Source organism: Pristis pectinata, chromosome 3 (genome assembly GCF_009764475.1).
Source record: "Pristis pectinata isolate sPriPec2 chromosome 3, sPriPec2.1.pri, whole genome shotgun sequence".
NCBI lineage: Eukaryota > Metazoa > Chordata > Chondrichthyes > Rhinopristiformes > Pristidae > Pristis > Pristis pectinata.
Genome location: NC_067407.1, coordinates 29,920,115 through 29,947,712, shown reverse-complemented (window position 1 = coordinate 29,947,712; position 27,598 = coordinate 29,920,115). Strand labels below are relative to the sequence as shown.

General features: G+C 39.8%; 1 protein-coding gene across 1 annotated transcript in view; it reads left to right on the top strand.

The window, feature by feature from the left end:
• The window catches only part of pomgnt1 (protein O-linked mannose N-acetylglucosaminyltransferase 1 (beta 1,2-)), a 44,128-nt gene extending 21,947 nt beyond the window's left edge, over positions 1-22,181 (top strand). The window contains exons 13-21 of the mRNA XM_052012417.1: positions 2,501-2,559; positions 2,883-2,955; positions 9,844-9,972; positions 14,056-14,181; positions 14,445-14,509; positions 14,782-14,826; positions 15,189-15,324; positions 18,372-18,481; positions 18,789-22,181. Coding sequence (XP_051868377.1) covers positions 2,501-2,559; positions 2,883-2,955; positions 9,844-9,972; positions 14,056-14,181; positions 14,445-14,509; positions 14,782-14,826; positions 15,189-15,324; positions 18,372-18,481; positions 18,789-18,825 — 780 coding nt within the window. The 3' untranslated portion in view covers positions 18,826-22,181. The remainder of the gene's footprint in view (positions 1-2,500; positions 2,560-2,882; positions 2,956-9,843; positions 9,973-14,055; positions 14,182-14,444; positions 14,510-14,781; positions 14,827-15,188; positions 15,325-18,371; positions 18,482-18,788) is intronic.
• The last annotated feature ends 5,417 nt before the right edge of the window (positions 22,182-27,598 follow it).

Sequence of the window (27,598 nt, the reverse complement as noted above, 5' to 3'; positions counted from 1 at the left end):
CCAGGAGTAGTGTGTTCCTGTTAGGGTGAAGGGTAAACCTGGCAAGTTTAGGGAGCCTTGGATGACTAGGGATATTGAGGCTCTGGTCAAGAGAAAAAAGGAAGCACAGATTGGGTTTTGGATTTCGGGGACCAGTGAATCCCTTGATGGCGATTAAAAAGAGTAAGAATACTCTTAAAGGGGAAAGTAAGATGGTGATTGGGGAGTGAGTAGGTCCCCTTGGAGATCAGCAGGCCCACCTATGTTTCGAGCCACAGGAGATGGGTGGGATTTTTAACGAATGTTTCTCCTCCGTGTTTACTGGGAGAAAATCATGGTTGCTCGAGATAAGGGAAATAAATGGAGATGTTTTTGAGGGCATTCATATTATCAGGGAGGAGGTATTTGCAGCCTTACAGCGCATTAAGGCGGATAAATCTCAGGGACTGACTGAGTGCATCTTTGGACTTTGTGCAAGGCTAGAGGAGAAATTGCAGAGGCCCTTGCGCAGAAATTTGCTTTGTCGTTAGCCGCTGGTGAAGTCCCCGAAGACTGGAAGGTGGCTAATGTTGTTCTGTTCTTTAAGAAGGGTAACAAAGACAAGCCAGGGAACTACAGGCCAGTCAGTTTAACATCAGTCGTGGGGAAGTTACGGCAGGAAATTCTGAGGGACAGGGCCTACCAGCATTTGGGAAAAACAGAGTAGGAGGAGTCAGCATGGCTTTGTGTCATGAACCTTTTAGAGGTAACTAAAAAGGTAGATGAGGGTAGGGCAGTGGATGTTGTCTGTTTGGACTTTAGCAGGGCCTTCGACAAGGTTCCATGGTAGGGTGGTCTGGAAGTTTAGGTCCATAGAATCCAGGGAGAACTAGCTAAATGGATGCAAAATTGGCTCAGAGGTAGGAAGCGGAGGGTGGTGGTTGAAGGGTTTTTTCTCAGAATGGAGGCTGGTGACTGGTGGTGTGCCACAGAGGTCGTTATTGGGATCTTTTGTTATTTGCTGTTTATGTAAATGACTTGCACGCAAATACACAAGGCTTGATCAGTAAATTTGCAGATGACACGTAATTAGGAGGTGGTGTTGATAGTGAAGAAGATTATCGTAGATTACAGGGGGATCTTGATCAGTTAGGGAAGTGGGCAGAGGAGTGGCAAATGGATTTCAATACAGAGAAGTGTGAGGTAATGCATTTTGGAAGGTCAAACCAGCGTAGGACTTGTACCCCTAGGTCCCTCTGTTCCATTACACTCCTTAGTGTCCTGCCATTCACAGTACAAGTGCATAGTTAGTTGAAAGCAGCGTCTCAGGTAGATAGGGTGGTTAAAAAAGGCATTTGACACACTGGCCTTCATCAGTCAGGGCACTTAGTATAGGAATTTGGACATTATGTTGCAGTTGTTTAAATCATTGGTGAGGCCAGACTTGGAGTACTGTGTACAGTTTTGGTCACCCTGTTAGAGGAAAGATGTGGTTAAGAAGTGCAGGAAAGATTTGAGATTCCAGGACTACAGGGCCTGAGTTATAGGGGGAAGTTGGCCAGGCTAGCTCTTTATTCCATGGAATGTAGGAGAATGAGGGGTGATCTTAAAATTGTGAGAGACTTGGATAGGGTGGATGGTAATGGTCTTTCCCTGGAATAGAGGAGCCCAAAACTGGGGGGGGGGGGGGGGGGGGGGGCAGGCCATAGGTTTAGGGTGAGAGAGGAAAGATGTAAAAGGGACCTGAGGGGCAAACTTTTCACACACAGGGTGGTGAGTATGCGGAACGAGCTGCCAGAGGAAGTGGTTGAGGCAGGTACAATAGTATCATTTAAGTACTTGGATAGGTACATAGAGGGACGGGGCTTGGAGAGATTTGGGCCGAATGTGGGAAATTGGGACTAGCTGGGTGGGCACCATAATCGGCATGGACTGTTTGGGCCGAAGGGCCTGTATCTGTGCTATCTTGCTCCATAACTCTACTGGAGCCTGGGCCTGATTCTTGTATATGCTTTAACTGTCTTGACTCCTCACCACCTAGCATTTTGCTTTCATCTCCACTGTCTGCCGTGCTATAGTGTCCACCAAAAAAAGCAACATCCCCCTTCCAACTATCTTAATGAATGAACAGAGTATGCTTCCCTCATGTAGAGAAAATTAATTGCTTGTATATTCTTCTAGTCCTGATTTGGCTTAATTTCCCATTAACAGACAGATTATCTTTTCAGTAAATAAAAATTGCAGCTATTGGAAATGTGAAATAAAAACAGAAATTGCTGGAAATGCTATACAGGCAAGGCAGACCTTCTGGTTTTTGATATGAAGTGTTACTTCTGTTTTTCTTCCCAGAGATGCTATCTGACCTGCTGAGTGTTTCCAGCACTTCCTACTTTTGACCTTATCAGCCCTAGATGATGATTGGTATTTGACTTGGTGTTTTAACCACTACAAAAAAAAACAATTTTTTAATATTTGCATTAAGGTAATTAATTTACCATTGCATAAAATTACATTGTTTATTTTTTGGAATGTATATATTTAGGATGCAAAGTTTGCTGTGGTACTTGAGGAGGACTTGGATATCTCAGTGGACTTTTTCAGGTGAGTACAATGGGTGGATTTTTTCCTGTTTCAAATGGAAAATGCAACCAAACTAAGCTTTGTTAGTTGCTTTATTTTGATTATTGATTGATTTTTAGACACACTTGTGATTTTTGTATTTTAAATCCCTATATATAAAAAAAATTCAAAACTTGTGTGCTTAACACCTAATTGATTAAAAAGCCAATAATTATTCTGTGGAAAACTTGAAATCCCTGTGGATTTCTTGCTAGTTACATTAGTCTTTATAAATTTGATGCAGGATTGGGTCAAATACTTGTTACTCATAATTAGCAAGTACTCTGGAACCTGTTTTCTTCTAGTTTTCTCAGTCAAACAACCCATTTACTTGAAGAAGATGAAAGTTTGTATTGCATATCTGCTTGGAATGATCAGGTAAGCCATTGCTAAACTGCATCTGGTCGAGTTCTAGTTTAACTAGATTGTGTGTACATTTGAATTGAGACTTTTGTTTTGCACCTGAGAGATATGCATCTGAAAATTAGGTGGAAGTCTAGTTTAATTTATCTGTCAAGGAATTCTTGATTTCAAATGGGGGAGAAAAACAGATTAAGTCGTAAATATTCTTGGAGGTACAAAGACCTTCCCTTCTAATTGGGTATTAGGCCATGTAAACCAAGCAGGTTCCCTATATTCTTGCTCCACCACATTTGAATCACATCCAGGACAGATGAAACTTAAAATTTTGCCCAGAAATTGGAAAAGGAGAAACTATTTTCTTCCCGGTCACTGTCCAGGGAAGTTTGGAATGTTGTAAATATTGTGCAAGGACAGGGTCACCCAGCTATTTAGCCTATGCATTCTTCCAAATCCCATGTGAAGGACAAGAGTGTTGCTTGTGTATCTGGAATTAGTCCCCATCAAAATGTTGATGTGTTCAGGAATTGAGGAATGGAAATTTGGGCAAGGAGATGGGTACAAACTACAGAAAACCATATTTATTAAAAAGATGAATTTATTATTGTATGTCCATCATTATTCCATTCTTTCATCTCACTACCTTCCCTCCAAGTGAAAAGCATTACCAAGCTAAAGGCCACCATTTCAGCTGTGTACAATGCTTCCCATTCACCCTCCCAACCCTGTCTCCACTGTATTTGTAGCTTTGAAACACCATTTAACTAGTTTATCTGTCATCTCGTAGCTTACCTCAACCACGATACTTTCAGCTTCACAATTCTTTTTCAAGCTTCAGTTTACTAGCTGACATTAGCTAAGAGAAAACTGTTTACAATGTTTTCTCCCATTTTGCCATCCTACCACAACCCAAAACATTCAACATGACCTTGATAAAAGTTCTCATTCCTCATTACAAATGCTGGCTTTTTTTCTGTTACTTCTGCACATTTGCTATGCCTGTTTTTCCCACGATTCCCCCGTTTAATTACAGTCAGACAAATTTCTTTCGTTCCTGCTTCACTCTAACTAATTCTTCTTTTACCCTCCCGTAGCCTTTCATGCTATGCTTGTTCATCACTCTTCATTCCAATCGTTCAGGTCTCTGGACTGCCCTTACTTCCACGCTGAGTTGTAAGCACTATCTCTCACAGTTGTTTCCCTTTCCACCCTACAGCATTGTACCATATCTCCCTCAAGGAGAGTCATGGTTTCCCAGGTGTCTACCTGTGTGTGTGTCTCTCGCTGTCTTCAATATTCTGATGTGGGAATGAAAGGACAAAGATGCATTTAAATGCAAAGATGGCCTGTGACTCGGATGGGAACTTGCAGATGTTAGTGTTCCTGTGCTTCGGCTATGTTTGTTCTTGTTGATGGTGAAAGTTTTTTTAAATGGGTGATGCTTTCATAGAGATTTGAGTTGATACAGTGCATCTAATAGATGGTACATACTAGAGTTGGATTGCATTGGTGGAAAGGGGAATGAATGGTTAGGCAGTGAGTCAGGTGACACCAACTGAGCTGCTTTGTCCTGGATTGTTGAGCTTCTTGAGTACTATTGGAGCTGCATTCATTGAGGCAGGAGGAGAGCATTTCACCACACTTGTGTCTTGAAGATGCTTGGAAGGCATTGCAGGCCAGTAGGTATGTGACTCATCACAGGGTATGCACATGGTCTTTTAATTGCGGTGTTTGTGGCTGGTTCAGATAACCTCAGCCTCCACAGGGTGATTCAGTGATGGTACTGGTGTTGAATGTAAGGGGAAATGGAATCTCTCTTGCCTTGCACTCCTGGGATGCAAATGGCATTTATCAGCTCAAACATGAATGTGACCAGATTTTGCTGCATGCAGCCATGGATTGCTTCGTTTTTCTGAGGAACTGCATATAAAGTTGAATTTCTGACCTTAGAAACACAGAAAACCTACAGCACAATTCAGGCCCTTCGGCCCACAAAGCTGTGCCGAATGTGTCCCTACCTTAGAGACCCATAGCCCTCTATTTTTTCTCAGCTCCATGTACCTATCCAAAAGTCTCTTAAAAGACCCTATCGTATCTGCCTCCACCACCATTGTCGATAGCCCATTACACGCACTCACCACTCTTTGAGTAAAAAAAAAACTTACCCCTGACATCTCCCCTATACCTACTCCCCAGCACCTTAAACCTATGTCCTCTTGTGGCAGCCATTTCAGCCCCAGGAAAAAGCCTCTGACTATCTACCCGATCAATGCCTCTCATCATCCTGTATACCTCTATCAGGTCCCCCCTCATCCTCCGTCGCTCCAGTGAGAAAAGGCTGAGTTCCCTCAACCTGCTTTCATAAGGCATGCTCCGCATTCTAGGCAGCATCCTTGTAAATCTCCTCTGCACCCTTTCTATGGCTTCCACATCCTTCCTGTAGTGAGGTGACCAGAAATGAGCACAGTATTCCAAGTGGGGTCTGACCAGGGTCCTATATAGCTGCAGTATTACCCCTTGGCTCCTAAATTCAATTCCACGGTTGATGAAGGACAATATATCATATGCCTTCTTAACCACAGAGTCAACCTGTGCAGTTGCTTTGAGCGTCCTATGGACCGGACCCCAAGATCCCTCTGATCCTCCACACTGCCTAGAGTCCTACCATTAATACTATACTCTGCTATCATATTTGACCTACCAAAATGAACCACTTCACACTTATCTGGGTTGAACTCCATCTACCATTTCTCAGCCCAGCTTTGCATCCTATCTATGTCCTGCTGTAACCTCTGACAGCCCTCCACACTATCCACAACACCTCCAACCTTTGTGTTATCTGCAAACTTCCTAACCCACCCCTCTGCTTCCTCATCCAGGTCGTTCATAAAAATCACAGAGTAAGGGTCCCAGAACAGATCCCTGAGGTACACCACTGGTCACCAACCTCCATGCAGAATACGATCCTTCAACAACCACTCTTTCCCTTCTGTGGGCCAGCCAGTTCTGGATCCAGATTGCAATGTCCCCTTGGATCCCATGCCTCCTTACTATCTCAAAAAGCCTTGCATGGGGTACCTTATCAAATGCCTTGCTGAAATCCATATACACTACATCTACTGCTCTCCCTTCATCGATGTGTTTAGTCACATCCTCAAAAAAAATTCAATCAGGCTCATAAGGCAGGACCTGTCCTTGACAAAGCCATGCTGACTATTCCTAATCATATTATACCTCTCCAAATGTTCATAAATCCTGCCTCTCAGAATCTTCTCCATCAACTTACCAACCACTGAGGTAAGGCTCACTGGTCTATAACTTCCTGGGCTATCTCTACTCCCTTTCTTGAATAAGGGAACAACATCCGTGACCCTCCAATCCTCTGGAACCTCTCCCATATCCATTGATGATGCAACGATCATCGCCAGAGGCTCCGCAATCTCCTCCCTCGCCTCCCACAGCAGCCTGTGGTGTATCTCATCTGGTCCCAGCGACATATCCAACTTGATGCTCTCCAAAAGCTCCAGCACCTCCTCTTTCTTAATATCTACTTGTTCAAGCTTTTCAGTCTGCTGCAAGTCATCACTGCAATCACTAAGAACCTTTTTCCACAGTGAATACTGAAGTAAAGTATTCATTAAGTACCTCTGCTATTTCCTCTGGATCCATACACACTTTCCCACTGTTACACTTGATAGGTCCTATTCTTTCACATCTTGTCCTCTTGCTCTTCACATATTTGTAGAATGCCTTGGGGTTTTCCTTAATCCTGCCCGCCAAGGCCTTCTCATGGCCCCTTTTGGCTCTCCTAATTTCCTCCTTAAGCTCCTTCCTGTTAGCCTTGTATTCTTCCAGATCTCTAACATTACCTAGCTCTCTGAACCTTTTGTAAGCTTTTCTTTTCCTTTTGACTAGATTTATTATAGCCTTTGTACACCATGGTTCCTGTATCCTAATGTAACTTCCCTCTCTCACTGGAACATGCCTATGCAGAACTCCACACAAATATCCCCTGAATATTTGCCACATTTCTTCTGTTCTTTTCCCTGAGAACATTTGTTCCCAATTTAAGCTTCCAATTTCCTGCCTGAGAGCCTCATAATTCCCTTTACTCCAACTAAACGCCTTTCTAGTCTGTCTGTTCCTACCTCTCTCCAGTGCTATCGTAAAGGAGATAGTGATCATAATCATCTCCAAAATGATCTCCCACTGAGAGATCTGTCACCTGACCATGTTCATTTCCCAATACCAAATCAAGCACAGCCTCTCCTCTTGTAGGCTTATCTACATATTGTGTCAAGAATCCTTCCTGAACACTTAACAAACTCCACCCCATCCAAACCCCTCACTGTCTGGAGATGCCCATCGATATTTGGGAAATTAAAATCTCCCATCACAACAACTCTGTTATTATCACACCTTTCTAGGATCTGCTTCTCTATCTGCTCCTCGATATCCCCGTTACTATTGGGTGGCCTATATAAAAAAAACACCCAGTAAAGTTATTGACCACTTCCCGTTCCTAACCTCCACCCACAGAGATTCCATAGACAGTCCCTCCATGACGTCCACCTTTTCTATAGCCGTGACACTATCTCTGATCAACAGTGCCACTCCCCCACGTCTTTTGCCTCCCTCCCTGTCCTTTCTGAAACATCTAAAACTCGGCACTTAAAGTAACCATTCCTGTCCCTGAGCCATCCAAGTCTCTATAATGGCCACCACATAGTAGCTCCAAGTATTTATCCAAGCTCTAAGCTCATCTGCCTTGTTCACTATACTCCTTGCGTTAAAATAGACACATCTCAAACCGTCTGTCTGAGCACGTCCCTTCTCTATCACCTGCCTATCCTCCCTCTCATATCGACTACAAGCTTTCTCTATTTGAGAGCCAAACACCTCTTCCCCAGTCTCTCCAGTTTGGATCCCACCCCCGCCAACAATTCTAGTTCAAACTCTCCCCAGTAGCCTTAGCAAACCTCCCCGCCAGGATGTTGGTCCCCCGGGATTCAAGCGCAATCCATCCTTTTTCTACAGGTCATACCTGCCCTAAAAGAGGCCCCAGTGATCCAGAAATCTGAATCCCTGCACCTCACTTCAATCCCTCAGCCACGCATTTAACCTCCTCCTCATTCTATTCCTATACTCACTGTCGCGTGGCACAGGCAGTAATCCTGAACTTACTACCTTTGCGGTCCTGCTTTTCAACTTCCTTCCTAACTCCCTATAGTCTTTTTTCAGGACCTCTTCCCTTTTCCATAGAACCATAGAAAAACTACAGCACAGAAAACAGGCCATTCGGCCTTTCTAGTCTGTGCCGAAACGTTATTCGGCTAGTCCCTTTTACCTGCCCCCAGCCCATACCCCTCCCGACCTCTCTCGTCCATGTACCTATCCAATTTACTCTTAAAAGTTAAGAGCGAGCCCGCATTTACCACATCAGATGGTAGCCCATTCCACACTCCCACCACTCCTACCTATGTCGTTGGTACCAATATGTACCACGACCTCTGGCTGTTCTCTCTCCCTCTGCAGGATATCTTGGATGCGATCTGAAACATCCCGGACCCTGGCACCTGGGAGGCAAACTACCATCTGAGTTTCCTTCCTGCGTCCACAGAATTGCCTGTCTGCCCCCCTACCTATTGAGTCCCCTATCACTACTGCCCTCCTCTCTCCTTTCCTACCCTTCTGAGCCACAGGGCCGGACTCTGTGCCAGCGGCACTGCCACTGTTGCTTCCCCCAGCTAGGCTGTCTCCCCCAACAGTACTCAAGCAGGAGTACTTATTGTCAAGGGGCACACTAGCACATTGCCGTTTGAATGCCCTGAAGTATATTCTGCAGTTGAAATTATTGTTCCAACATCCCAAATACATTTCTTTTGTACAAGGTATGCCTTCAGCCACAAATGGGTACTTTTGGTTGGTTCCCATTGATTTCAGGTTTACTAGGTTTCTTTGATGCCATGCATACCACCTCTTGAATTCAGCTGTTTTGATGACTTTTGAACTAGTTTTCAGTGTTCTGGTGGAGCCCAAATTGTGTATCAGTGAACAGGTAATTGGTGGATAAATGCTTGATAGAAGTGTTGATGACACTAAATGGATAGATAGCGCGGTAATTTAGCTATAATTTAATAAGTGAAAAACTGATGCTGGAAATCTGTAATAAAAGCAGAAAATAGTGGGTGTGCTGGTAATGCTGATTATTTTAGCTGGATAGATTTGTGGACAGCACCCACCAGGACAAATATTCATATTCACTGCAGTAGCTTGGCTAGAGGAATGGCAAGTCTTAGACCTGTATGAACAAGTGTTGTTATGTCCTATAACATTCATAGTATTTATGCTGTCAGTTGATTCATGTATAGTGAATCAGATTAGCATCTGTCATGGAGAGGATCATAGAAGAGGCTGGGATGGATTGTTACTGGCTTTCTGACTAAAAATGATGGTTGCTTACTGCCTCAGCTGTGTTTCATGCATTCATCTACTCTACTGTTATTGGGCAATCACTACCTCCCCATTAGATGAGATCTGTTTGAAATGAGACTAATTGGCTCATCTGTGTTGGCACATTTGGAATCCTGTGCTACAACTGTGCATCATCAACTGGCTAAGGGTAGAACTAATGACTTTTCCATTGTAAATATTTCTTCAATATTAAATTAAAAATTGAGATAATTTACAGATTTTGCAAAGGTAAATGGAGAAAGTTGCCAACACTTCAGTTTTTAAGCATTTTGATGCATGTATGTTCTCACTTCATGATTGATTTGCTTGCTTCTCCACAGATTATTTGATAATGATGCTGTTATCAGACCAGCATTGCTTTCTGATTACTTGCTGTTCTCCATGGTTGAGAATGAGTGATACTATTTTACTGACTTTCCATGTAAACCTTAGGGCTATGAGCACACAGCAGAGGACATTGCTCTGCTTTATCGAGTGGAGAGTATGCCCGGGCTTGGCTGGGTTTTAAAGAAGAGCCTTTATAAAGATGAACTGGAGCCAAAGTGGCCAACACCAGAAAAGGTAAAGTTGTTTTAATTCCTAGTCTATTTAATTCAATGTTGCTTTTAGAAACATAGAACAATTACAGCACAATTCAGGCCCTTCGGCCCACACAGCTGTGCCGAACATGTCCCTACCCTAGAAATTACTAGGCTTACCCATAGCCCTCTATTTTACTCAGCTCCATATACCTATCTAACAGTCTCTTGAAAGACCCTATCGTATCAGCCTCCACCACCGTTTCCGGCAGCCCATTCCACACACTGACCACTCTCTGAGTAAAAAAAACTTACCCCTGACATCTCCTCTAATATCTACTCCCCAGCACCTTAAACCTATGTCCTCTTGTGGCCACCAATTCAGCCCTGGGGAAAAGCCTCTGACTATTTACCCTATCAATACCTCTCATCATCTTATATACCTCAATCAGGTCCCCCCTCATCCTCCATCTCTCCAAGGAGAAAAGACTGAGTTCCCTCAACCTGCTTTCATAAGGCATGCTCTGCATTCCAGGCAGCATCCTTATAAACCTCCTCTGCACCCTCGCTATGGCTTCCACATCCTTCCTGTAGTGAGGTGACCAAAACTGAGCACAATACTCCAAGTGGGGTCTGACCAGGGACCTATATAGCTGCAACAATACCTCACGGCTCCTAAATTCACTTCCCTGATTGATGAAGGACAATACACCATATGCCTTCTTAACCACAGAGTCAACCTGCGCAGCCACTTTGAGCGTCCTAGGGACTCAGACCCCAAGGTGCCTCTGATCCCCCACATTGCCAAGAGTCCTACCATTAATACTATATTCCGCCAACATATTTGACCTACCAAAATGAACCACTTCACACTTATCTGGGTTGAACTGCATCTGCCACTTCTCAGCCCGACTCTGCATCATATCTATGTCCCTCTGTAACCTCTGACAGCCCTCCAAACTATCCACAACACCCCCAACCTTCGTGTCATCCGCAAACTTACTAACCCACCCCTCCACTTCCTCATCCAGGTCGTTCATAAAAATCACAAATAGTAAGAGTCCCAGTACAGATCCCTGAGGTACACCACTGGTCACCGACCTCCACTCAGAATACGACCCTTCAACAACCACTCTCTGCCTTCTGTGGGCCAGCCAGTTCTGGATCCACACTGCAATGTCCCCTTGGATCCCATGTCTCCTCACCTTTTCCAGAAGCCTTGCATGGGGTACCTTATCAAATGCCTTGCTGAAATCCATATACACTACATCTACTGCTCTCCCTTCATCGATGTGTTTAGTCACATCCTCAAAAAAAATTCAATCAGGCTCATAAGGCAGGACCTGTCCTTGACAAAGCCATGCTGACTATTCCTAATCATATTATACCTCTCCAAATGTTCATAAATCCTGCCTCTCAGGATCTTCTCCATCAACTTACCAACCACTGAGGTAAGACTCACTGGTCTATAACTTCCTGGGCTATCTCTACTCCCTTTCTTGAATAAGGGAACGACATCTGTGACCCTCCAATCCTCTGGAACCTCTCCCATCTCCATTGATGATGCAACGATCGTCGCCAGAGGCTCCGCAATCTCCTCCCTCGCCTCCCACAGCAGCCTGTGGTGTACCTCATCTGGTCCCGGCGACATATCCAACTTGATGCTCTCCAAAAGCTCCAGCACCTCCTCTTTCTTAATATCTACTTGTTCAAGCTTTTCAGTCTGCTGCAAGTCATCACTACAATCACTAAGAACCTTTTCCACAGTGAATACTGAAGTAAAGTATTCATTAAGTACCTCTGCTATTTCCTCTGGATCCATACACACTTTCCCATTGTTACACTTGATAGGTCCTATTCTTTCACGTCTTATCCTCTTACTCTGGGGTACATCTCATCTGGTCTCGGTGTGCATTATTCTAACAGCTATTTCCATTTGCCTTTAATGATCATTTTGAGTATATCAGTGTGACAAACTGAATGACTTTTGTTCTCTCCCCTCTTTTTTTTCACTTTTTTCTTGCCATGAACTGTAGAAAATTTATCTTAAATGTGTATGCTGCATGTTTCCTATTGGGTTTCTGTACAGTTGTGGAACTGTACAGTAATTACTTAAAGACAAATTTTTAAAATTTGTAATGGAGATGAGAGAGATGAAACGTAAAAAGAATGCGGGAAGAACACGTCCAATTTAAAGAATTTTTTTTTTCTCCAATTCCTATTGTCTTTGCAATAAGGTGGCAACTCAGAGAATGAGCATTTAAATGGATTTTCTGTCTTCAGCAGTCAATGTATTTGGGTTTAGACTATCAGAAAACTGATTTTTCTCTTACCTTGGACCAATTCATTTGCATTCTACAGCTAAGGAATAATTAAAAGAAACCATAATAACCTAGTTAAAAAAACTCTAAGTTGGCACGTTTGGATTAACCAGGATATGATTTCAAGAGTGGAACAATAGTTATTACTGCTGAATTGAAAGAGTTAGTGCAAATCCTTGACCTATTGAGCGTAGTTGTAAGTGGTTGATTATGGGAATTTTGCTATCTGAGAAGCATTGCCTTTGAGGATTGTTTAAATACAATATTGTGGTCACAGTGTGTCAGAGGTTATAACAATCAAAGCTGTATGCAAGATATCGCTGAGAAGTCTTAGTTTTAAAAATGAATGGGATGCATGTTCATTCTCATAGATGGAAAACAGCTTGTCAAAATCTGTGCTATCCGGAATTGCAGGGTAGGCCTGGGTGACAGAACCAGAATGCTCATAACATTGGCATCTTGCCATCTAGTGGGTGAATATACTGACAATTGCTGTCCAAATTCAAGACACTGCAAACTATTAATACAATAAATGCCACTGGTGTAATCCAGAAATTTTATATTTTATATATCTATAAGCTTTTTTATATATATAAAAAAGATATGAACAGTATTTATTTCCAAGTCTTTCTGTCAACACAATTACTTTGAGTTAAGTGATTTTTTAAAAAAATATTTAAATCCTTAATTCTGTCCAGCAAATCTTGCAGTTCTTTGTTTGACTCTGTCTGCAGTGCCTCAAATTAAAAGACATTGTCCTTCATACTATATCATTGCCTGGTTCCTTACCATCCCTAACTTTCGACATTACAAAATTCTTTTTTGCTCTATTGTAATAAGTGTTCTCACTATTGTAGTTTAGTGGTTTGCCTTTGATCAGAATTTTAAGTCAACCAGACATTTCAATATAATGGCTAATCTAGCAGTATGTATTCTGATAATTGGTTCACCTCCTTGTGGTTTCCCCCACTCATCTACAAGGGCTTTCCAGAATCATTGATGATCAAGCCAAGTGTGTTATTTATTGCTGAAACACACATGGCTGGATTATACAAGGCAGATAGATTAGGCTGCCCTCATTCACCTGAGCTTGTTATGATGGAACAACTTCTTCTATAATAAGTACCACTGGCACTGATTGAACTCCCATCATTTCCAGGTAGCATGTCGTCCAAATTTAAACATTTCTCATTGTCACTGGGTAAATAGCCAGATATGACCAACCTAATATCATTGTGGGGAGTATTGTCAAAATGACTGCAGCTGTACAAGAAAATATACCACCACATTCTTAGTTTGCTGCAGTCACCCATGTTCGAAGACCAATTTTTAAAAAAAAAAGAAATGGCTTGCTAATACTGTATTACTATTTGTAATGTCAGACTAGGTGTTTAGAAAGTTTAGGTTTTCACAATTTGCTGTGATTCTTTTTCATGCTAAGTGAATTTTAATTACAGTAATCATTATACACATTATACATGCAAACATCATTTTTTGTTTCGCACTCAATTTGAAGAGAAATATTTTTAAAATTTCTTCGTCTCTTAGTGTGTTGCACTGCACTTCTTTGAGGTAAGAATTTATTTTCTATTTGCCAAACAAAATTACGAGTTTATCATAGTGAATGCACCCTTATTGTGCATAGTATACAACTTTGACATTGAAACAGGATCAGGAGCAGTGCTTTGTGCATCCTGCAGTCTCGATGTGTTGTTTTGGATAGAAGTAAATAAAAACACACCTAGATATCTTCATATATTATTTGAAGAAACTTATTTGATTTTTAATTTCTGACTTCTCCACAGCTCTGGGACTGGGACATGTGGTTGAGAATGCCCGAGCAAAGAAAAGGTCGGGAGTGTATTATTCCAGATGTATCCCGATCATACCATTTTGGCATTGTTGGACTCAATATGAATGGTTATTTTCACGTGAGTATTAGATGTTGCATTAGTATAAAGCTGCTGTGATGGGATGGTTTAGGGATGATCAAGCCAGTTTAGTCATAGTGCATAGCAGCTGATATGTGCGTGACCTTTTGGTTGGCTTTGTACAGTCAGCAGTATCTTCTGACAGTAGCTAAATAATGGGTGATTAGGGCATAAATTTAATCTGCTTTAAATAATATGAGTGGAATTTTTTGTAGTTCTGAATTAACACATTTTAAACAATTCACTTTTTTTTTCTTTTGAAGGAAGCTTACTTCAAGAAACACAAGCTCAACACTGTTCCAAATGTGCAGCTCAAAAATGTAGATAGGTATCTGGTACTCTTAGCTATCTCTGGCTCTTTCTACACCTCATTCTGTCCCACGTAGACTTGTGTGCTTTATTTAACCGATTTTGGTATCTGACTTTTGCTTGGCAATTTTTGAACCAGGAATTAATGCATGCTCCATTCTTGTAGTTGGATCAAAATCTGTTTGCTTTTACACTTTATACTAATGATTCTTCAGTTGAAAGGCCATTTTCTTTAAAATGTTGATAAATGTCTTTGCATGCTCATGGGCTCAAACTTGACATCTTTTCCAGTTTGAAAAAGGATGCCTATGAGAATGAAATTCACAAGCTGCTAAGGTAAAGTAATTGTTCTGTTTAAAAAATAGTAAAGCTCTCCTTCTCACTTTTTTTCTTATCATATTTGCTGTTGAGTATTTGTATTCAATAAGAGAACAGGTGGTAAACCAGCTATTGAATTCTTTTAACTTTTTATTTCAAGAATTTCTGTGATGGGAAAATGTTTTCTCACTTATGGTATCGTTATGCTTAATAAGTAATGATCAAGTTTAATCATGTCTTGGTTAAAAGACATTATCCTTGGTATTGATCAAACAATTCTGTAATTGTTGATTAAATAAAATTAATTTGCCCTCCAACATGGTGTAAGTCAGTTTTTGTAGACTTCTTGGATTGTTAATAATTGGTGGTTATTCCTACAGTGAGGCCAAGGTTCTAGATCATACCAAAAACCCTTGTGAAGATAGTTTCATTCCAGACACTGAAGGAAAAATCTACATAATGTACATTCGAATGGAACAGGAAGCTGATTTTACAACATGGACACAGTTAGCAAAGGTAAGAAAGATTTCCCTCATCTGGTTTGTGTCTCAGAGTGACTCAGAGAGGCATGAGAAATATTAATCCGAAATTAGAAGTTGCCTGACCAACGGTGTATCTGCATTAAATTGGGGAATATCCCACATTGTTTTGCTATTCATCAGATGGAATGTTGGGCATGCCTGCAGCTTAAGGAATGATAAACCTGAGAGGAACTAATAATTGTAATGGGATTTATGTTGATTGAAATGTGAGTCAAGAGTATTGGGGGAATGATTTAAGAAGGTTGCAGACAATACTAAAATTGACTGTGTTATTGATGGGACGCTGTAGAAAGCAGGAAAGTAATCAGTGATTTAGTCATGTGTGAAGAAAAATGGCAATTGGAGTCAGTCAGTGGGATTTGTTTGGGGGGTGGGGGAAGGGAAGGGTGAAATTAAGGCAAAGGAATATCTGGAAAATGGGAAGGTATGAAGTGCGGAAGACTAGATGACTTTAAAAGTACGTTCTACAGATTCCTCAAGGTAGCTTGCAGGTCAACAAGGTAATTACGAAGGCAGTTTATCAACAGAGAAACGGAATGTAAGAGAAGGGAGATCATGCTAGAATTGTGTGAAACTTTTAAGTCTACAGTTAAGAATTCTGCTTAGCTCCAGTCATTGCATTTCTGGAATTATGTGACAGCACTAGAGATGATGAAGAGGATATGTACAAGGAAGTTGCCATGGCTGGAGAGAGATGGTTATGAGGAATGATTAACCAGGCTGTGGTTGTTTTCTTTCAAACAGGGAAGGCTGGGGCAAGATTTAATCAAGGTGCATAAGTAGGGTGGAATAGAAAGATTTTTTTTATTCACCCTTTCCACAGAGAAATTGTATTATCTTAATGGTAAGGTAACAGGATTAGAAAAGAATTGAGGACATTTTTCTCTCTAGGTGCAGGTGAGGACAGGAACAGTTACTGCATTTAATTAGTGGATGACCATTTGATGGGTTGTAACTTGAAAGGTGAGGGGAGAAAGCTGGGATATGTGGTTACTCTGAATAGCATTTTTAGTCATTGTAGACGAGATACCCCAACTAGTTGCCTGTGATTTCAGCATCCAGCATCTAGATTCCAGCATCTGCAGTCCTTTGTTTCTCTAGTTGCCTGTGAAGTAACCTTCTGATTATATGAAAATTGTGCTTAAGATGGAAAATCCCTGAGTTGTAAGGATCAATTCAAAAAGCTGCTTGCCTTTTTTGTGAATGTGGTGCTTAATTCTGTCACTGAATGCTGCCAGTAACTCCTGATGGCAAAAGTCATCTGTTATTTTATGGCATTGTACTGGTTTTACTTGCCACCCCCATTGCACTTAATTCTCTTTTGGTGTTCCAGAAATGGTCCACGTTTTATTTTATTACACACCCTGGAGGAAGCCTCTTGTTTGAGTTTAAATTAGAACACAATTGTCTGTGCTAACTCCTTGAAGTTAATCCCACCCAACTCTTGTACTGGCATTGGAAGCAGTCCAGAAGAGATTTATTGGGCTATTTCCTGGGAAGAGGTGGTGTCCTGTTAGAAGTGGCAGATGTATATTCTTTACGGTTTAGAATGACGGTTGGTCTTATTGAAACACAAGATCCTGAAGAGCATGATGGGGTAGATGTCAATATGTTCCCACTAATGGGTGAAACTCAAAGGGGTGAAAATAGTTACAAGATTAAAGAACAGTCATTTAACGCTGAGGAACAACTTGCGAGGATGGTGAATCTCTGGAATCGTCTACCTCAGAGCGTTGTGGAAGCTAGATTTATTGTAGGTATTTAAAGTAGTAGAGAAATCTTTGAAAGATCTGGGAATTAAAGGTGCTGGGGGAACTGGCACAGAAGAGATGTGGCCTGGGACAGATCGGTTGCAGTCACATTAAATGGTGGGACAGACTTGAAGGGCTGAGTGGCCTAACCCTATTTTTCCTAAAGTCCTTGCACCCACAACCCAGTTAATTTATTTCCATTGCATGTTTGTCCAATTCACTCTTGAAAGTTACCACTAAATTTACTTCCACTGCTCTTTCAGCTAGTGTATTTGGGATTATAACAATTTATGCTCGTGTATTGCATGCTGCCTCTGACTGTAATTAAAAACAGAAATTGCTTGGAATACTCTGTGGGTTAGTAGCATCTGTGGGGATAGAAACCAAGTTCATGACCTTTCACTTGTAACTAGGAAAATGTAAATGTTTTAAGAGCTAGTTCTGATGAAAGCTCATCCACTTGAAACTTGAAAGCATTTCTCTCTGTCCAGAGATGCTGCCTGACCTGCTGAATGTTTTCAAGATTTACAGCAATTTTTTGTTTTTGCATTTTGATTGTCTCAAGCTTTTTGCAAATTGCCATTTAATTATATCCTCTTTTTGCTACCTTTTTTTTTCTCACTCTATGAAAATCAACACCCACTAAATGCCCTCTTAATTTTTCTTTATTTGAAGGAAAACAGACTGCCCCTTCTCTGAGACTTCCACATAAATGAAGTCTCTCATCTCTGAGACTACACTTTTTTTTGTGCCCTCCAATACATTGTCAATCCAATTCTGTGCCCTCCAATACATTGTCATCCTTCCTAAACTCTAGCATCTGGGACATTTTTCTCTCCAGGTGCAGGTGAGGACAGGAACAGTTATTGCATTTCATTAATTAGCTCTCCAGTTGATTTTTAAATTTAGCTTAGTTTCTTTGCTTTTACAGTCTCTGCCACCATTAATAAGGATCCCATATGTTTTTCCTTCTTCATATAGTTATAATATAATGGAACACTTGTGACCTGGCTGGCATTTATTCATCAACTAATATCATTGGAAAAAATCTAGTTAGTTTTTGCATTATCGCTTGGCTTTAAAGCTGCCGCTTATTCTCCAATCTACAAAGAAATGGTTAAAGATGATTTAGTTGTCGAAAATGACACATTATTAAAACTACATAGTTAAATTTAAACTGTCAGATGTTATTTTGGAGTGGCTGATTTTGTGTCGTCTATCATTTGGCTTGTTCTAATTGTCTAAAAAATACAGTAATTCTATTTACCAGTGCCTGCACATCTGGGACCTGGATGTCCGAGGTAACCACAAAGGCATGTGGAGGCTGTTCAGAAAGAAGAACCACTTGCTTGTTGTAGGGACACCTTTCTCCCCTTATTCGTAAGTATTATTCTCTCACTAAGTAAATTTTCAATTGTAGCGTTTCTTTTATGTAATTCTTAACAATTTATGTGAGAATTTTCTGATGAGTTGGAAGATTTCCTTTTAAAGCTAAATGAAATATAACCAATGTTCAGGCACTAAATATGGCCGGATTCTGTTGTGTATAATAGTTCAGGATGGATGGCTTTGTGCTGCAATGTGATGGAGTGAAATCTTGATTAACTTGCCTTTTCATAGAATAAAACATTCACCAAATGTCCTATTGATATTTTGTAGACAATTTTTCATGTTTTTTTTTAACCAGGGTAAAGAAGCCTGCATCAGTTATCCCAATATCTTGAGCCACCTCCAAAGGAAGATGTGGAATTGAACTGAGGATGGCAATCAAGGAGTTTACTAATGACTATCTTGACTACTTTATACCACTATATTTAATGTACTGTTTTATCATGGTGTTTACATGTTTAATGACCTGCTTTAACGAAAGAAAACAAAGTTAGCAATGGCTAATACTTGATTAATTGTAAAACTACTATAGCTTTAGTTTTATAAATTATGGATTGATATATTTATTTTAACTGAATGCTGAAACCACATTTTCTGAAATATTAGCAATGCCAGTCATGTGGTTAGATGGTTTAACTGATGTATCCAAGAGATTATGAATGGGGTTCTGATTCATTCAAGCTAAATATAATTGGTGAATTTGGCAAAGCAGATTTCTTCAAGCTAGTGTATTTTCTTACATCACAAGTGTTTCTGTTGTAATTATCTTGCTGTATTTTGTACAGATTGTTAGCCAGATTTTTATCACAAAGCTGTATCCTGTCTTCAAATTCCAGACATGTGTAAAGAACTAAATATGTCAGCTATTGTGATTTTAAAAAAAAGATTGGGATTGGTTTATTGTGAGTAAGATAGAGAAAGAATGATCTATTATACTGCTGGACTGAAGTATTTAAAATTACTAACCTTGAGCAGGAGTGTAATAGTACAATCTAACACTAAATATTCTAGACTGGAATTGCCAGGTTCTGATTAATTAATTAACCTCAGCTTGGACTAAATGTTATTTCTTGACCTGCTTAAAAAAAAAGCTTGTTTATTTGCATATCTTGAATTGGGACAGATTGTGTTGTCCATTTATAAATAGTTGTTTATATTTGTATATAATGAATGGAGGAGCCAGTGAAATATTGGTACCTTTTGAAACTAGTGTTGTTCTGGGGTGACAGAAAATCGCTTGAATGTTCAAATCATTTATTTCAAGCAGGTACATTTCCCTTTTTAGAATGCTTTATTTTTCCCATGTTGTACTCCAGCACAATGCTAACAGCTATTGTACATGGAATAAAATTGTATAATTGAGGCTTTGATTGCTTCAGAATGAATGAAATGCTTGGCTCAAATTTACAAGATTATAAACAGAGTAATCCTAGTTTTAATAAAAGTTTTTAAAGCCACATTAAAGCTGCTGATGGTTGATAGAATGGTAGGGGTAGGACATGAGTGAGATCTAAAACATCATCCATTTAACACAACAAGCAATTTATAGGACCTGTTTAGTTTTACAAAATACAGAAATCCAAGATTTTTTGAGATATAGTGTGGAGAATATTTACTCAAGGCAAATTGATCAGCTGTGTCAGTTTCTGGGGAGTGAGAATAGTTAATGCAAATTATTTATGTAGCATTAATCTATATCTTACTGCAGTGCAGTTTCCAGCCATAATTGGTAAGGAAATTTGCATAATCATCTCTAACCTGGCCATTTCCATTCATAATTTGACATTTAAGAAAATGTGCTGGAACTGGGAAATCTGTTCTTTTGTAAAATGCTCACTGAATAGAATTTAATTTGTGGAAATAGAGTAATGATGAGATGAACCTTTTTTTTGTGTTTAGCTTTTAGAGCTGACCTTTCAACTTCTTATCATGAGTGAGTCCCAGTCCTGAGGTGGCAGTTGCTGTAGAGAGATCTATTTGGATAGTTGCTGAAAGATATTATCTCCAAAAAGATTTTTAAATCTACCAGCAAAGTAACAAACATTACTTGATAATTGGACATCACTAATTTTAAATCAACTTCTGATCATCTACTATACTACTTCTAAAGTTTGTAGAAATGTCAGTGTTCAAACTGCCAAATACATTGTGGCCTCAGCTGAAATAGTAATAAGTTTTAATCATGTGTTAATCCTCAATGTTTCTGTTACCTGTGGAAGCTATGTTGAAGTTTAGGAGTTTCTTATTCATTCTGTTCTGGAACTCTAGCTGCCATGGTGAAGCTATCTCTCCCATAACTTTCATAAATGATTCACTTTCTAAATGATGAGCAGACTGTACACTAGCGCAGTTCCAATTCTTTAAGCAGTTTTGAAACTTATAATAACAGAGACACTGTTTTGTTATGATTTTGTGCAAAAGATGGATGATTCCATTTAAAATGAAATAGAAAGGACTGTTAATATTTTGTGCTTAAGAGCAAAATCAAATGTGGCTGATAACTACCGTGCCTTGCTTGTCTAGAGTCCCTTGAAGTGAGTTGAATTAACTTTGTAATAGTTGTTATCTTGCGATTGAATTAGATTGATTGTTCCAAAGATCTTGACCTTACCACAAGGAGTGGGTACTATGCAATATTTTCAATAGCTAATGTCAGGCTAGCAATTCTCATTAGTTAAAATTAATTATTTTGTCTCCAGACAATCTAGCTCTTGTATCAGAATGGCTACCAGATTTGATTATTGACTATGCATTGTAATAAGAGAAATTAGTATTAAACACCAGGAATCTGACCTACAAAATTTTTGATCATCAACCTTAGTGTTTTGGGCAGTTTTCCCTTGTACATCTGTGATTTGTTCTGTGTGGAAGTGCTATATTAATGCAAGCTTTAGAAGTAGAATTAGAACAGTCTAAAAGGAGAATGTGTTTGGAAATAAGGCTACTGGAGCTCTTGTTCTGCATCTGCTTGGTAAGCCAATGTGAGAGAAGGTTTCTGCTGCCTATTGGTATTCAATTAATTAGTTCTGTGTTTCAGTTTTACTCAATTCATCATCAAATCCTTATTTATTGAGTTTGTCTGACACTATGCAGAGAGTGGGCTCAGTTTGCTGATGTGAAGCTGTTAGCTCCTGACTGATCTGTTGGTCACATTTAACGACAATTAAGTATTCAAAACTGCAAGGGTTTGCTCCTTTTTCATGAATATAAACTTCTCTCCTAAATGTGCTGTACTGTTCTCAAAGTGAGAGAGATCATTTCTAAAGCACTATGCATCCATTGTGGCTTTGCTTCTTTAACTTGGTACTCCAGATACTGAAGCACTTCATTTCCTAATCAGGACTAAACTAAATGACGACAATAAAAGCATTGCATTTTCATGCATACAGTTGATTACATGTGGATGCTGCACTGTAAAACCACCTGCACTGTAACATCATCAGCACTGAGCATCAGTTGCTTCAACCATTTCAGACTGCCTCTTCCAATATTTAACTTTTATTTGCTTAGTAAAACTTGTCATTTCTTGCAACTGCAGGTATTAAACATTAAAAGGAAAAAATTGTGTAGGCCATGTTGTGACTGTACAACCTATCATTAGTTTTCGATCAGCTCTGTAATAAAGCATTTTGTATATTGTTAATAAGCATAAATGCAGATGCTGACAATTAAACAATTGTACATGTTTAGTATATCCTTCGATTCTTTCCATGAAAGATGTTGTTTTATTTATATACTTGTATTTTGCAAATCCCTTTTTTTAATTGGGTGCCATTTCTTTTGGTTGTCATACTGCTTGTAGGAACCGTGGAGAGTTAGCACTGTGAATTCAAACTTTAAGAAGGGTAAACTAGTTTGATGTGTTTTTTAAAAAAAAACTGCTGACTCAATATCATTTTAGCTTGACTCTGAAGCTTGGCAGTCCAGGACTTGAGCAAGTGATTTTAAACATGTTACTTGTCCAGCCCTCAGTTGGGAGAAATTCTCCTGCCTCCCCATTGGAAATGCACAGATTCTGGATTGAGTCAACCTTCCATTAAATTCAATCTAAGTGAGGCTACCAATGAAGCAAATTTGGGAGATGCATGATCTGGTTACCTAATTTGGACACCATTTTAACTCTAATGGAAAGAAGTGCCACACATCAGGGAATGCCAAGTAAAATTTAAAGGCATTGGCTTCACAAGTTTGAGTGAGACATTTTAAAGGTTAAAACTTGAAGGCATATCTGTGGATGTCCAAAAACGTGTGAGCCTGTCTGCAACACCCATTACCTTTTTAGTTTTACTACAACACCTCTTGCGCCAAATTCTTGTATTGAATCAATTGCAGCTTTGCTTTAAAAGCTGATTTCCTATTTTTAAGCAGACCTCCAGATCTTGAGCCAGAAGTGTTATGCTTTGAAAGTAGCCGTTTTGCCAGGTCGATGAAATGGCCCTACTCAAATTACTCATTGTAATTCATGAGGTTTTGCAGGATCCAAGTGACCAAATGGAATCTGCCTTTTCTTGCCTGCATTTATTTGTGGTAAGCTAAATCGAGTAATATAATGATTATATTTCAAATTAATCAATTGCCATTTATTGAACTTTCATATTCAGTGACAATTGATTTTTCTTGATTGACATGCATCCATCAACCAGTAGGTACCATGTGCAACAGTTACTTGCCTATGCTATGCCAACAGCACCTCCCAAACCATAACCTCTGCCACCAAGAAAAATGAGGACAGCAAACATTTGTGAACGCCACCACCTGCAGATTCCCCTTCAAAATGCACACTATCCTGACTTGGAAATATACTGCTGGTCCTTTATGTTGTCGCTGGGTTTAATTCCAGGAGTCCCCTACCCAACAGCACTATGGAAGTATCTTTACCAGTAGGACTGCAGTGGTTCAGGAGGGTAATTAGGAATCGGCAACACGTAATTTCCAAAAATAATTGGGGGGGAAAAAGTAGAAGTACATTAGAGACTTTTCATGTGTCTCCAGGGCAAGAAGATCACAATTTCTTTGTGTCTGTCTACAAAAATGGTTCTGACCACTTGCATTAATTTCTGATCTTATCATTCATGGATGAGTTTGGGCCTTCCACCTGAACAATCTTCTGGCGACTTGCCAGGGTGGATGGTCTGTTCCCAATTCCTAAATGCTGGGGTTGAGTAGTGGGGAATCAATGCCCGCACAAGTGTGCCCTACTTCAAAGCAGTGTTCCACCATCTGTAGCAACATTAACCAGTCCAGAACAAGTTTATTGCACTGCAATTGAGTTTGTGTGCATGTACAGTATCAAAAAATGTTTGGTCTTGTTTCAGTAAGGTTCCAGTTCTTTGGATGTTTATGTTTTTTTTGGATATCAACTAAAACATTTAGTTCTAGTACTTGTTGATCTTGCTGTTGGCAAAATGGAATAATAGCTAGAAAGAGAACTGGGTGAGCTTAATTGTAAGAAATTTATAGGGACATCTTGAGAATTAACTAAATTTTCTTTTGCAATCTGATTATAAGTAATTATACAATTATTTCATAGGGAGAAAATACATTGCAAGCACTTGCCACAGGATAAAACACATGTATGGACTAGAAAAGATACTGTTGGTGTGGTTATTTAAATGCACAGATTCAGTTGTATTGAACTGCTTCAATGGTCAAATAGGTTATATTGTCATTAATATAAGGTGGCTTTAATGTGGGGAAGTGTGAGGTTGTGTACTTCAGTAAGAAGAATCAAAAGGCAGACCACTTTCTAAATGGAATGAGACTGCAAATAAGTGAAGTTCAGAGGGATCGAGGTGTGCTAGTACACAAATCACAAAATGTCAGTAGCCAGGTACATCAAGCAGTTGAGAAGGCAAGCAGAGTTTTGGCCTTTCTCCCAAAGGGCTTTGAGTTTAAGAATAGGAACAGCTGTTACAATTGCACAGGGTGTTGGTGAGGCCACATCTAGAGTACAGTATATAGTTTTGGTTCCTTTATCTTTTTTTAAAAAAACAGGATATGGTAGCATTGAGGGCAATCTAAAGGAAATTCACCAGGCTAATTCCTGGGATGAGAGGATTGCTCTATCAAGAGAGGCTAGAGAGTTTGGGTCTGTATTCCTTGGAGTTTAGAAGAATGAAGGGTGTCCTTATTCAATCATATAAGATCCTAAGTGGGCTTGATGGGAAATATTGACATGTTTTCACTAATTGGAGAGTCACGAACTAGGGGACATAACTGTGAAATAAGGGGCCGGTGATTTGAAATGGGTGTAGAGAAATTTCTTCTTGAGGGTAGTGAATTGTGGAATTCTCTGCCCCAGAGGAGGGTGGAGGCCTAATCATTAGATGTGGTTAAGGTGGAATTGGATAAATATTTGAAAGGTTGAGGGTTCTGGGGAACAGAAGAGGGGTGAAGACCATTATGGATCAACTATAGTCATGTTGAAAAATGGGGCAGGCTTGATGGCTAGGTGGCCTAGTCAGCTCCTATTTTCTTGTAATATGAACACAATGTTAGTTTTGGATCTGAATAAAGAGGTGCAGTCTCTTTACACAACATTCACTTTAAATACAAATTTTATTCCAACTGCCTAGCCTATAAATATTTTTTTCTGAAAAGGTCTTGTGGGTTGAATAGAGATATTTAACCATATCTGCAAACAGATAAGTGGAATAAAAATCAATCCAGGAAACAGCATTTAATGTTCTCTTTCACAACTGCCTGGCATTCTCATTGAATTCCAGATTCCTTATTAAAGCCCCATTGTTCAGCAGGATGGAGTTGCATTTAAACATGTCAATGAGGAATGTCATTCTCAAATTTGAACTCATTGGTCTGACTACAGTGCATAAGTCAACTTGTACTGAAGTGCAATTGGGGAATGAATTTGATAGATGCTGAAAGATTGTTTCAAATTATTGAAAATGAAAGTTTCCCCTTCAAATTATTTTGCAACATTTGGGTGAATATCCAATTTGACATATGGATCAATTGGGGAAAGAAGGAGATGGTCACTGAAATTGGGTTGCTGAAATGATAAATGAAAGAGGAGGTGTGGAAGAAAGAGAATGTGGTCTGGAGACTTGACCCTTTTAGGGGTAGGAGGCAAGTTTGGGTGTTAGGAAAAGGTTGGAAAGTGACTGGACAGTGATGGTCATAATGAATGACAATTTCCACAGAACTAAAATAGCAGCAATGTGGTGAATAGGAGCAGAGAAAGGTGGCAAATGAAATCCAGGGTCTTTGCTGTATGTAAATTATGAAAGCTTGGTTCTACTAACAGGATGGATAACTGGGTCTTAGACTGAATTCAAACTGGAAAAACCAAAGGAGAAAGAAGATTTTTGCACTGCAGGCTATTCGTTCATGGTCTGCTTTACCATAAATGGTGTTTGTGATAAAGACTACTGTGTTAATTAACAAGGAATATTTGAAAATGCAGAACATAAGATCTAGGGGTTTAGTTTTAGAGAAGAGAGTGAGAGCACAGGCACAGCTGAATAAATTCCTGTGGAGTGAATTCCACCAATGTGTGGAGATGGTTTTACTGTAATTCTGATGCTGTGCTGAGATTGAGATGATTTACAGAGGGGTGACCCAAACACACTGCTCACCAACCTTTGTGCATTCACTTAGTGAGACCAGTTCTGATGTGTTAAGTATGTTGTGAACCATTTCTGATGGAGATGGTGGGGACATTAGTGGCACCAACGTGTTTCCTCATAACATATGTTAACTTGCAAATGTTGTGAAGTACAAAGATTGCAAATTGCTGGAGAAAAACACAACTTGTGTGGTTTTGTATATTACTGTTATAGAAAAGTTTTTTAATGTTGAAAATGGAAGAGTTGTTTTAAATGTACTTCCTGTTTGAGTGGCCTTTTATCAGCATTTTTCTGGAAATAACATTTACAACTTGACCATGTAGTACCTTCATTATTGTCAAAGTGACTAAGTAATAAACCAGTGAATTTCTGTGTGGTAGTAAAATCAGAAGGAGAGTGAGGTTATGTGGTCATATTTTCATTGATGCAAAGTTTATTGACTACCTTGCCACAGTGCCAGCTCTTCTATAATTTTATAAGTATACTGGAAATGATATGATTTTTGGTCACGGGTCACATGAAAGACATCACACAAATGATTTGACTAAAGGTAGACCTTTAGACCCTACAAATCTTTACAATTCCTTGATAGTTTCAAATGAGGGTATATAAAATTAAATGCTGGAAATGCTGAGTTGGAAAGCAACTTTTGAAGAGGAAAAAAAATGACCTTTCATTAGAGCTGATTTTGTATTATTGGAACATTTTGTATGGTGTACTGAAAATAATTTATAAAAGAGCATTTTTAGACAGTGGACAGTCCATCAGTCACTGGTGCCCATCATGACGTGAGAGACACAGGTATCTTTGTGCTCCCTTACTCGGGTGATGTAACCTATTGGGTGTCAGTGCTTGGGCTGGGAGTGCTGCCATGACATCTTGTGCTTTTCTCTCTGATGACACAGGGTGTTTGTTGTGATAAAGCTGAACTCCAAGCATTTTGACAAGAGGAGAACAGATTGGAGATGACCTGCTTTATTCTTTCCTTAACAAAAGGTTGTGTCCCTTCGCACCTTGGTTTTTTAAGTTGGGAAGATCAGTTGGTTTCCATTTTGGGATGCAGACTAGGGAATTTTTTAAGCTCATGGTGTAAGCTGGCCTCATCCAAAGCTTCAAGGGTTGGGGCACATGCACGGATGACCAAAGTGTGTTGGTTCCATGTTGGGTGAGCAAAAGGAGTTCATTAATTTCACAGAGCTTCTGCAAAATCCTCCAAATTCATTGGAAGGAAAAGCAAACCGGTATCAGTGTCTTATCCCAGGCCAACATCCCCAATATCAAGGCTCTAGTTGTACTCAGTCAGTCACATTGGGCTGCGTATGCTCTTCACATCCCAACACCAGACTCCTGAAACAGACACTGTTCTGAGCTCTGTCGTGGATAGATATTGTGAGGCAGAAGAAGGAAAAGGATGTGCCCAAAGCCTCCTGGAAGAAATGCAACATCCCCATGGACTCCTGGGAATCTCTGATCCAGGACCACTCAAAATTGGAGAAGAAGCATTCTGGATGGTATTTAGAAC